The 11,870-nt window shown below is 35.6% G+C and overlaps 1 protein-coding gene across 4 annotated transcripts in view; it reads right to left on the reverse strand.

Annotated features, from left to right (window-relative positions):
- The window catches only part of RGS22 (regulator of G protein signaling 22), a 162,066-nt gene extending 150,807 nt beyond the window's left edge, over positions 1 to 11,259 (reverse strand). For 2 of the 4 annotated variants that reach the window (XM_031947040.1, XM_031947041.1), the window contains exons 1-3: positions 10,127 to 11,258; positions 8,270 to 8,298; positions 5,920 to 5,982 (exon numbers count right to left, since the gene is read on the reverse strand). In XM_031947040.1, coding sequence (XP_031802900.1) covers positions 5,920 to 5,982; positions 8,270 to 8,298; positions 10,127 to 10,151 — 117 coding nt within the window. In that variant the 5' untranslated portion in view covers positions 10,152 to 11,258. Of the gene's footprint in view, positions 1 to 5,919; positions 5,983 to 8,269; positions 8,299 to 10,126 lie in introns of all 4 variants that reach the window. The other 2 variants (XM_031947043.1, XM_031947042.1) reach the window with 2 other exon arrangements.
- Between the last annotated feature and the right edge of the window lie 611 nt (positions 11,260 to 11,870).

An 11,870-nucleotide genomic window follows, 5' to 3' on the forward strand; every position in this document is an offset into this window, starting at 1 on the left:
AAATTAAGCAATTCCTATTGCACAGTTTACAATTTTGTTAACCAGTATAATGAGCAATAAATACAAAGCATATATAAAATAAATACTATTTCATCATCAGAAGAAAAACACAAATAACTATGGGATCTAGGAAAGGCTATTAAGGAAGCTTGGGATTCTAAGAGGTGGGACTAAGGTACAGGAGAATTCGAGGCATGGGAAAACAGCCTATGCAAAGACATGGGTGATGGAGTCTTGTGCAGGAGATGCTTGGTAGGCTTATGTGACAAGAACACAGTGTACAAAGGGGAGTAATATGACAGGCTGAAATGACAAACTGGAGAACAATTAAGAACGATTTTTTTTCTTCTTTTTTTTTTAATTATAGTAACTTTTTATTGACAGAATCCATGCCAGGGTAATTTTTTTACATTATCCCTTGCACTCACTTCTGTTCCAATTTTTCCCTTCCACCCTCCACCCCCTCCCCTAGATGACAAGCAAAGTACGATTTTCAATGCCAAACAAAAGTTTGCATTTTCTCCTAAATTTTAATTCTAAAAGTAACCAGGAAACATTAAGCTTCTTGAGGAAGGGAAAAGCATGGTCAAATGCACAGATAAATTTGGCTTCTTTGTGAAAGAGGGACTAGAGAAGAGAGGATGCAAGGTAATGAGGGTAGTACCACGATCATTTGAAAGCAAAGAAAGGGCTGGATGCAAAAGATGCTTTGGAAGTAGAATCCATAAAACCTGGCAACTGTTTAGAGAAAGGGAATGATGCGAATAGGAGGCAAACTGCTTTGTACTAACATACCCACTCCAGTAAAAAGCTGACATTCATACCATATTATATAATGATCAAGAAATATAATAAGAAACCATTATTAAGTGACTTGTTCTATCCCACAAACATATAAGAGGTCAGCTATAAGCCTGAGCAGGCAATAGAAAAGAGGATACTAATAAAATCAGCTCTAGCACAGGGCAACCTCCCAGTGTGAGCAGACACAGCCTGTGAAGCTCTCTGTCCAGAAGCAGCAAGAGCAAAGGGCTCCGAGAAAAACCCAGGATTGTCAGAATGCTCCATGGTCATCAAAAAGTCTCAAGGGATATGGAAGTTAGACACCCCAAGGAGAAGTAATAGATAATAGCCAGCATGGTACACTTGGACCAGAATCCAAAGCCCTGGGAATCTTAAGTCCTAACACAATGATATAAAATGCCAGAGAAGGCCCTGAAATCTAGTATCCTAAAGCTCTAAGATCCAGGGGACTCTAAGCCTGAGGTAGAGGTCAGCATAGGAATTCAGGGGTTTCAGGAGACACCAAGCTGGATTGGCCACCCCTCTCAAAATATAGCAGGGGATGGATCCTGGCTCTGGAACAAAATTTGGCAACTAAAGCCAGAGAGATGAGTAATTAAAACACTACATTCAAAATTATTATGCATCTAGAGATCTCTATAGAGAAGGCAGAAATAATTCTGTAACAACTACTTGTTGAGACTTAAAAGAAAAAGTGAATTTCTCCATAAAACTACATGAATGACTAGAAGAGATTTAAAAGGAACTAAAAGCTTTGTAGTTAAGAAATGGAAAGTAAACAGGTAAGAATAAAAATTGGCAGAACTTACCCAAGTAATAGACACCTTGAAAACCAGAATAAGCCAAGCAGAAATAAATTATTTTATGAGGCAGCAAAAAAATATTAGGACAAAATCACAAAGTGCAAAAAAGAAAAAAAAAGATATTAAAAACTGTCTTGGAAAACAGGCTAAGGAGAAATAATTTAATAAGCTTTGGAATTCTTGAAATATATGATATAAAAAAACCAACAACAACCTAGGATTCTTGCTGAGGTAAAACCAAGATGACAGACTACAGGTTGGGACACAGCTGAACTCGCTCAATACTTTAAAATAACTCCTGAAATCAAATTCTGGAGGAACAGAGTCAACAAAAGGTCAGAGCTTTCTCTGACAACTTAGGATATCCATAGGAGAAGTCTATAACAATGAGACTCAGAGCAAGGCAGGAGTAGCAGTGATAGGTCTAAGGAGTGGCTTATCAAGCTAGCAATAATTCCTGGAAAAATTTAAAGGAAAGAATCGTAGAGGAAAAACTAGGAAAAGAAATGAAAGTGATGTAAGAAACTTTTGAGAAGAGAATCAACAGCTTGGTAAGAAAGGTGTGCGCACACACATGCACGCACGCACACACACACACACACACACACACACACAAATACCAACTTAAAAAACAGAATCGACCCAATGATTTAAAAAAAAAAAAGGCAAAAAAGTTCACTGAAGAAAAGAACTCCTTAAAAAACAGAACTGGTCAAATGAGAAAAAATACAAAAGCTTACTGAAGAAAATAATTCCTTCAAAATCAGAAATACGCAAAGGGAAGTCAAAGACTTCATGAGACTTCAAGAAACAATAAAAAAAGTCAAAAGAATAAAAAAAATTTTAAGTCTGGAAACTATGCTTTTAGAAGTCATAAATGAAAACTGACTGAATCTAACAGAACCAGATAACAAACAGAAGGTGAAATCAACCCAATACTTTTTGAAAGGAATTCCAAAAGAAAAAATCCAAGGAATATCATAGCCAAAATCCAGAGCCCCCAAATGTCAAAGAAAAATCCTGTAAGCACATAGAAAAAAGTGTAAATATTAAGGAATCACTCAGTCAAAATTACATAAGACCTAATAGCTTCTATTATAAGTAAGAGGAGATTTTAAAATACAATATTCCACCAGGCAAAGATAAAAAGCTTACACCCAAAATATAAGGATAGGGGAGTTGATGGAAAATGAAGAATCAAATATGACTCATAATTTGCAAATCTAAATGACTAGAAGTGTGGGGTCCTTGAAAGAAAGGAAAAGTCTGAAACAAGGAAAAGCTTGAGTATATGGAGAAAAGTGATGACATCTATTTTGGATATGTTAATGCCTTTGAGACATCAAGATAAAAATATATAGGAAATTGTTATGTAAAATTGGAATTCAAAAGAATCCTGAAGGACAGATGTCTACAGACTTGGTTGTCATCTGGCCACCAATGAAAGTTTAGCATATAAGAGCTAAAGAGATAACAAGAGGAAAAATGTAAGAGCAAGAAAGACCTTCAATTCAAAGCCTGTTTTATATTAATACTGTGGAATGTATATGATGATCCTACAAAGGAGACTAAGAAGGAGTAGTCACTGAGGTAGGAGAACCAAGAGACAGAGACTTTGGGGATTCATGATAGTCAAATGCTGCTGGACTCAAGAATTATAGATTTAGAATTAGAAGTTAAATTTAAAGTCATCTGGTCCAATCCCTTTATTGTATAGATAAGGAAAAATTGAGGCCCTGAGAAAAGTAACTTGCCCTAGAATATTACTCTGCTGTTAGAAATGATAACTTCAATGATTTAGAAAATCATGGAGAGATGTCCCCGAAATAATGAAGAGCAAAATGAGCAGAACCAAGAGAACATTGTATACAGTAACAGCAGTATTGTTTTAAAAATTGTTTTCACCATCCAAGTCATTTTGACCATTAGAAATACTCAAATTAATCTCAAAGATTCTATGAAGATAAATATCATTTGAATCCAGAAAGGAATGTTGCTCTGGTGTAGGAAAAGATGAGCAGGTTGATTAAGAAAAATAAGGTAAGACTTGGACTTGGGAAGACACTATTCACTTATAGCAAAAACAGATGATAGGAGGCCATAAGTATAGTATGGTTTTATATGTGTGTTTATGAATGTATATGTATCTATTTATAGATATCTATATCTATATATATATACACATATCCACACTTAATTATAGCCTTCTACAAGGAGGGAAGGAGAAAGAAAAAAATAAAGTAAAAAGTACACAGCAAAGAACAAAAGAAAATCAACAAGGAAGCAAAGAAAAGCTAGTAAGCTTTGAAAAATGTGTAGTGTTTATAATAGATTTTCTTGAAATGAAAATGTATTGTTATAAGTTGAATCCTCTCATATGATCTGCTGAGGCAATTGGGGTTAAGTGACTTGCCCAAGGTCACACAGCTAGGAAGTATTAAGTGTCTGAGACCACATTTGAACTCAGGTCCTCCTGACTTCCCTCCTGACTTCAGGGCTCTCTACTTTTTTCTGCCTTACTTTTTTTCTGCCTCACTCAGGACCTGCCTCACTTTTTTCTTTTCTCATTTTGTATTTAATATAGGGGTTGAATGTATTTAAGTGTATTTTGTATATTGAAGTGTAATTTTTTTTAATAACTAAAAAAAAAAGAAAAAAAAGAAAGAAGGAAGGAAAGATAAAAGAAGAAAGGAAGGAAAGGAGGAAGAAGAGGAAGGGAGGAAGGGAGAAAAGAAGGGAGGAAGGGAGGGAAGGAAAGAAGAAAAGAAAGAAGGAATGAGAAAAATCCTTGAATCCCAGGTTCTCTAAATCCAGCACTATTCCACCACACCATGGAATTTCCCTCCTCTCCTACATAAGGGTTGAGAAAAAGCTCTTGACTTTATCTATAAGAGAGGATGTGAGTAGAAATTGAGAAAGTAATGATAATTATTGTCTTTTTCTACAATTTTGAAGAGCATGAAATATATAGAATAAAAACTTTATGGTTGAAATTTGAACTCAAGAAAATGTATCTTTTGCCTTCATATTGGAGGCATTATGGAGCTCTAACTTCAGCCAACTGCATTTCTTGGTCAACTTCCCTTTGAGTGACCAAACATTTAACAGTTAATAGGTTCTCCCTAAGTGCCAGATACCCAAAACATACAGACAAAATGCCCTTCACTCACTTATCTTTCCAAGTTGACTTATTTGTCCTCAGAACTGGGGGATGTTTATAGGAAGTAAAGAAAGAACCAGTAGGTAAGAAAAGATGGAAAATTAGGGGAAAAGAAGGCATGATAGCAAAGGGTAAATATGAAGAAATGGAAGTAAAAGCACAAATATAGGGATTGATTTGGGCACAGAGAAGGGAAATCTCTTCTTCTGAAACTAGAACAAAGGAAGAGAGAATGGAGCATGATGTTGAAAGAATGTGAAGGATAAGATGGAAAGAAAAGGGTTTCCATACAACAATGAGATAAAAATTCTATCAAAGATTTTAAAGGCATTGAAATGAAAGGCGTTTAAATCCAAGAACTTATTCAATATTGTGACACAAAGAACAACATATCTTCTTCATTCATTAGAATACTTAAGAATATGATATTATGATCTTTTCTATATGTTTTTTATGCTACTCTCCTTGTACTTTTAGAAATAGTTCACCAATTCAAAAAAGTTTCATCCACCTTATCCACATTAATCACTGCTATTTCTCATATATTCTTGGATACATCTTTTCCTATTACTGTTCTGCTTATCACTAAAACTAAATTAAAAACACTAGTTTATAAATAAAATACAAATGTACTCTTTAAAAGGCTCTTATCAACCCCCCCCCCCCACACACACACACACACAAGTTTAAGGGGAAAATCTAAGAGAGAGAATGAGAACTTAAAAACAAAAAAATATAGCATTATAGCATTTGGCATTCTAATTTAAACTCTTATTTTCATTGAGTACACATTTATATTTTCACAAGGAACAAAAATCACAAGAGTTTTACATTTTATATTTTCTGTATGAAGCTTAACATAATGGATATCAAATTCAAAACAAACATTGAACATATACTTTTTTTAAAGACTGATTAAGGAAAAAATGGGGAGGGGGAAAATTCTAAAAACTTCACTAAAAACCATATGAAAGTAAAATTCAAATTAATGATTAACTCTGTGAAGACATAAAAATTTTATCTAAACACCCTAAATTCCTTTCTTTTGATTACTATTTCAAACATTATCCCTAAATATATTTATTTTACATCAGAATTTAGTCATCATTGCTTTGCTTTGATGGGTAAAGATAACCATAATATAGTACTTACTGGAAGACTTAAAAATTCATTGAAGTAGTCTACAAGCAAACCATCAGTTGCTAAAGAATTTTCCTGTAATGAAAAAACAAAGATTTATACTATTAAGTAGGGAAAACTGTGACTTTATCATTGTCTATGTTGCCTAGGATATAAATCTACAAATCCTTTTCAGTCATTAAGTAATTATTAAGTTAATGTCTGAAAGGAAGAAACAAGGAAACCAAGAGTTTCTCTTAAAGAACTTAAAATTTAATTAGGAAGAATGCAAGTGAAAAAACTCAACTTTCTTTTTATAACTTTTGTTCTGTTGTCAAATAATATCACCTCTACTATGAAGGTGCTGAAGTATTCTATACTGATTTCTTGGAGTATATATCAGATTATTTAGAAAGAAATCTTATTACAGAAGAAAAAAAGAGGGAAAAGTTTTAAAGAAGGTGGTATAACAAGAGACTCAATGAAAGGGAGAGGAGGAGGAGAGAAATTGCTTTTTTTTCTCTCCAGAGAAGATGCATTTAGGGGATCCGATTCCCATTTTGCTTTAATGTTTCAGTACATATAGAAACTAGATGCAAAGAAAATTTTGTGCATTTGCCATGCACATTTTGTTTACCAATATAGCCAATTCTCTTTTTTAAACTGAAAAAAAAAATTGAAAAACAATTGGCAAGAACATAGTATCTTATGTAAATAATAAAATAACTTATTTCATTAGTAACTGTTTCTAATATATCAAAAAAAAAGAATTATGGGTATGCTATGTATGTAGTTAGTATTATTTTATAAATGAAAATTGTATTTCAATCTCATAAACACCAATTCAATTATTTCTACATTGCAGATTACTTTTTCTTGTGTTGGCCAATTTTTTAAACTATAAAAAGCATAATTTGTATTCATATTTTAAGAAAATGCAAAATTAATAAGCATAAGTAAAGAATCAAACATCAATTTTGTGTTGCCCATTTTTTTTAAATATAGAAAGAATATAATCTGTGTTTATACTTTAAATAAATGCAGAATTAATATGCATCTATAGCTAAAGAAGCATGCTTTATGACAGAAAGACTACAAAAACTTTGAGTGATTACCAAAAAATAAAAACTTTCAGTGGGCTTGCTTAAATTAATAATATTCAAATGGGCAAAGAACTAGAAAATTGCATTAACCTTTTAAGGAAAATTAATTTGGTAAAATTGTGTTTTAATGCATTGCAGGGAGAAGAGGATTAATAATATAAAACATGCTTCCTAAACTGGAAGAACAAACAATCCAGTTAGGGTAACAAAACATACATAAATGATAATACAAAAATAACCATAATACAATAATAAATGACAATAAAAGACTTTATAAACCCAAGTATTAACCATAACCTACAATGATATGGCTTGAGGAGAGAGAATGAGTTCAGTTTTATATATGCTGAACTTAAGGTATCAGGATAAATAAAAAAATCAAATTAAAAATGTTCTGTAGACAACTGGAGAGGCTTGAGATATAGTCATTCTCAAAAAGCTAATAATAATGGAAGATACATATGTGAGGGTCGATGAGATCCCAAAGAAGAGAACATAGAGAAGCATAAAAAGTTAGAGACTGAATTTTAGTCAAGATATCAGTTAGAGGACAGATGGAGAAAGAAAAGACAGTGACTGAGATAGAAAAGAAATATATCAGAGAGAAAACAGGAAAGCAAAAATATTTTAGTATCATAGAACCCAAAGAAGAATAGGGCTTCAAGAAATGATTAGCTAATAGTGTGTCAATATTATAGAGATATCAAAGAAAAAAAGGACTAGAAATTTTGTATTTAAATGTAAACTTAAGAGTATATAAACATTTCCACCCACAAAAATTTATTTTGGTCAACTCTCAAACCAGCTACTCAAACAAGAAAGCATCAATTTCTATTATTAGGTGAAATGGAAAAAAGTGAAAAATTAGTTAATAAGTGTTAAAAGGTTAGAAACAAATAAGAGTCCTCTGTTTTTTAATTAGAAGTTCAAATTGTGAAGAAAAATAAAACGAAAATAAAATATAAATTAACAAATATTTCCTAAATTAGTGCTTTATCTAATTAATATTTCCAACATTCATATAATATAGAAGGCACTCTACAATAGTAAAATACTCCTTTTTGAAAACTTACATTAACCATTCCATTTTACTTTTGCAAGCCTCAATCAAAAACAGCAGCAAAAAAATGTAAATCACAAGTACTATACCCAATTGTAGCCATTATTAACTGAAGAGAACATACTTAGGAAAACATAGTATCTTTTTTTCTATGTCTCATACTATTTCACACCAAAAACAAACCAAAAGGAACATTTCAATTCCTTTAATATATACTTACAAATCCTTCTGCTGTTATAACTGGTGGCTCTGAAATGAAATGAAAAAATGAATTTCATCACTCAATCAGATTCATCTTTATAACTATCAAATGTTGCCATAAGAAACAGTGTTCTACCAAGGATAAAAAGAGAGAAGTTAATTCACTTGACTGGGCAGGAATTCTGGTTTTGTCATAATGTATAAGTAATTATAATCTCCATATATAAGGAAAGAGGCTGGGCATTTCATTAGTATAGGAAACTTTCAGGTAAGCACAGGCTGGCCTCTTACTGTAATTTAAAGTCTCTGGGGCCTATTTAGAGCTCTGAGAATCGCAGTGAATGAACTGACTTGGTCAGGATCACATGAAGATTGTATCATATTAGGGATCTGAATTCATGTTCTTGACTATATGGCTGGTTCTCCACTCCACCAAGTTTTCCTTTCTCATTAACCCATATCCATAATGGCCTTTAAAGTTGACAAAGAGGCTTTTATAAGTATCATCTATTTATTATCTTTACAGTCACTTTGGATTTAACCTTCATATTTCTGGGTTTCAATTGCTCTATACAAGTAGTCACCAAGATAAAAGGAATATATATGCATGACTAATAGATTGGACAGGTCCATGTTACACATATGAACTTATAATGTAAAATGTCAGCAAGAGATTTCTATAAAATCTAGCTTGGTTAATTAAAGAGGAAGGGGTTTCCCTTAGGAAAAACAGTGAATAGAGTAGTTTGGTTAGAAGTGAGGAAGACTTTTGTATCTGTTACAATAATAACTAGTTATATATATATATATATATATGTATCTCTAAACAAATGGTGCATATATAAACATATACAGAGTATATGTATGTATGTTTTAAGGTTTGCAGGAGGCTTTACAAATATCTCACTTGATTTGTATATGCAAAATATATACATATATGTGTATATATATATACACATATAGTGAGTGAGGAAGACCTTGAGTCTTCAAATTATGTGTGAATGTATGTGTGTGACAAAATATTTGTAAAGTACATTTGCAAACCCTAAAGCACTAAATATATGCATATATACACTATATGTGTATTGTGCATATAAGCTATCTTGCTTTAAGATTTGCAAAATAGTTTACAAATATCTCATTTGATTCATATAAGCATAGAGTTAGTGAGGAAGACATTGGTCTTCGAAATGGTTAGCTAATATAGCTCTAGAGACATAAACATATAAATCAAGTGATATTTGCAAAGTAATTTACAAACCTTAAAGCACTGTAATGTATCTATATACAGATATGCTACATATGTACACTATGTGTGTGAAGACACACATTTTGCTTTGAGGTTTGCAAAATGTTTCACAAATATTATGCCGATGCTCATTAAATTTGCAGGTGTCACCCAGCTGGGCGGAACAACTACGGCACTGGGTAACAGTCTCCCGGCCTCAGAAATGACTTTGCAAAAGTTCTCAGAGTTGTGAGCTCCTTTTCCCCTCCCACCGGCTTCAGTCTCCCCATTTTTAAAACAGGGAGGGATAACTATAAGCATTATAGCCGCTGTCTCACCGGGTTACCGGGAGGGCAATGAAACACATCCCTGCTTTATGGGCGGGCACACCCCTACTTTGTGCGCAGCCTTATATCCGGTGGAAGGGGAGGGGCACAGGGCGGGGCTCGCAGGTTTGCAAAAGTTCCAGGTTTCCTTCCGCCAAGGGAGGGAAGGAAAAAGGTTTAGGACTTGGTACAGAAGCCCTCGAAACGGTGCGGAGCCTATGGGGGCGGGTCATGGGCGGGGCCTTTAAGAGCTAACCAATGGCGGCGAAGCCGACGGCTCCTCCCCCTCGTCTTCTAGCGCTCCCCTGCCCCCTCTACCTACCGGTGGTGAGCCGTTTCTCCCGCATAGCCGTGTTGCGGACTCTTCCCCTCCTCCTTGGGGGAGGCTCCTTCCTCCCTCCCGGCTGCGGTGGTTAGTGCTCTATTAGCCCGAGGCACGTTGGTTTGCTGCTGCTGTTGGTGGGGCGGGGGACAGGACAGGGAGAGGGGGAGGGGGGGAAGGGGAAAGGGAAAAGGGAACGGGGGGAGGGACTTGTGGTGAGAGCTTCCAGGGACCTTGTCGCGAGCCCGCCCGGGGTGGGTTGAGCGCGCGTTGCGGGGCCGGCCTCGCCCTCAGGCACCGGGGTCCGGTGGAGGTGCGGTTGCTGCTGCTGCTGACACACTTCCCACGCCGGGGAAGCCACCAGCCTCTCTGATCAGATGGAGTGGTCACCACCCTGGGAGGGAGCCAGGGGTCTCCGGCCTCTGCAGATCCTTCCTTTGCAGCCTCCAAGCTTTCCGGCTTGTGTCGAGCCCGGCTCCTGGATTCCCTAACCCAGCTTAGCAACCTCGATTCAAATGCAAAGCGTGAAAAAGACGCTGTAGCTCCTTGGGAACGAACGCCCTAGCCAAAGGGGAAGCGGGGTGGAGAGTTTGCGGATTAGGAAAATTTGAGAGCCTTCCAGAGCCCTGAAGTTGCCCGGCTTCAGGAATTCTGACCTCGTCACTGTCCTTCACACTTCCATGCTACTGTTACTCAAGTCTCCCGTTAGCTGGAGAAGGAAAGGGGTCTTGTCCACCTCCCCCCAACGATCACCAGGTACTAGACCTGGCTGGGGAGCAGATAGGGCCAAAGGTAAAGGTTCACCCTGTTCCAATGGCACCTAAAGGTTGGCTGGACATGTTCCACCAAAGTGCTCAATTGTGACGAGACTGAGGATGCTGAAGCTTCTTGTGACGGCTTGAGTTTTCATCAATTACTCACATCCCTGGAATGCTCTCAGAATCACATAATTCAGGAGTTGGGGCTCTCGAGCTGTAGATACTAATTCATCCATGAAAGGAGTCCCCGCTATAACAAAGACAAGTACTCATCTAGCCTCTATTTAAAGACCAGTAGGAGTGGTGAACGTTGCAACTCCTTCTCAGGAAGAACCTGTTCCACTTTTGGATAACTCTTAACTTTTTATTTTTATTTCTAATCTATGGAGTAAAACAAGCATTTCCATAACATGGTACAATAAAAAGATAATTGTACATGAAATTACAAACCTACTATACACAACTTGCTATTCCTTTCAAATATGCAACAAAATTATCATATAAATTTTTTTCCCTTTTCTCCCCACTTCCCTGTCCTAGGGATGGCTACTACTAGACACAGATAGACCACACACACACATACATATATGGTAAATTATTCTATACATCTAATTTTTTGATACATATGGCATCTTCATATGTTCTTTATAGTTATGGATATTTATAATAGACAAAATATATTTACTCGAAGTTCTTCAAACAATAATCCTGCTAATATATACAACATATAACTTTTTCAGCCATTCCCCAATTAATGGACATCCTTGCAATTTCAGTTCTTTGCCACCAGAAAAAGAGCTGCTTTATTTTTCCTTTTCGGCTAATCATCTTTGGAAACAGACCAAGCAGTGGTATTGCTGAGTCAAAGTGTATAGGTAGTTTAATAACTCTTTGGGCATAATTCCAGATTGTTCTCCAAAATTCTTATGTGACATGGGACTCAAAGCTTTTTTACCATACTGGTTTTCCTCTTCTTGACACTTTTC

The sequence above is a fragment of the Sarcophilus harrisii genome, chromosome 1 (assembly GCF_902635505.1).
Source record: "Sarcophilus harrisii chromosome 1, mSarHar1.11, whole genome shotgun sequence".
Taxonomy (NCBI): Eukaryota; Metazoa; Chordata; class Mammalia; order Dasyuromorphia; family Dasyuridae; genus Sarcophilus; species Sarcophilus harrisii.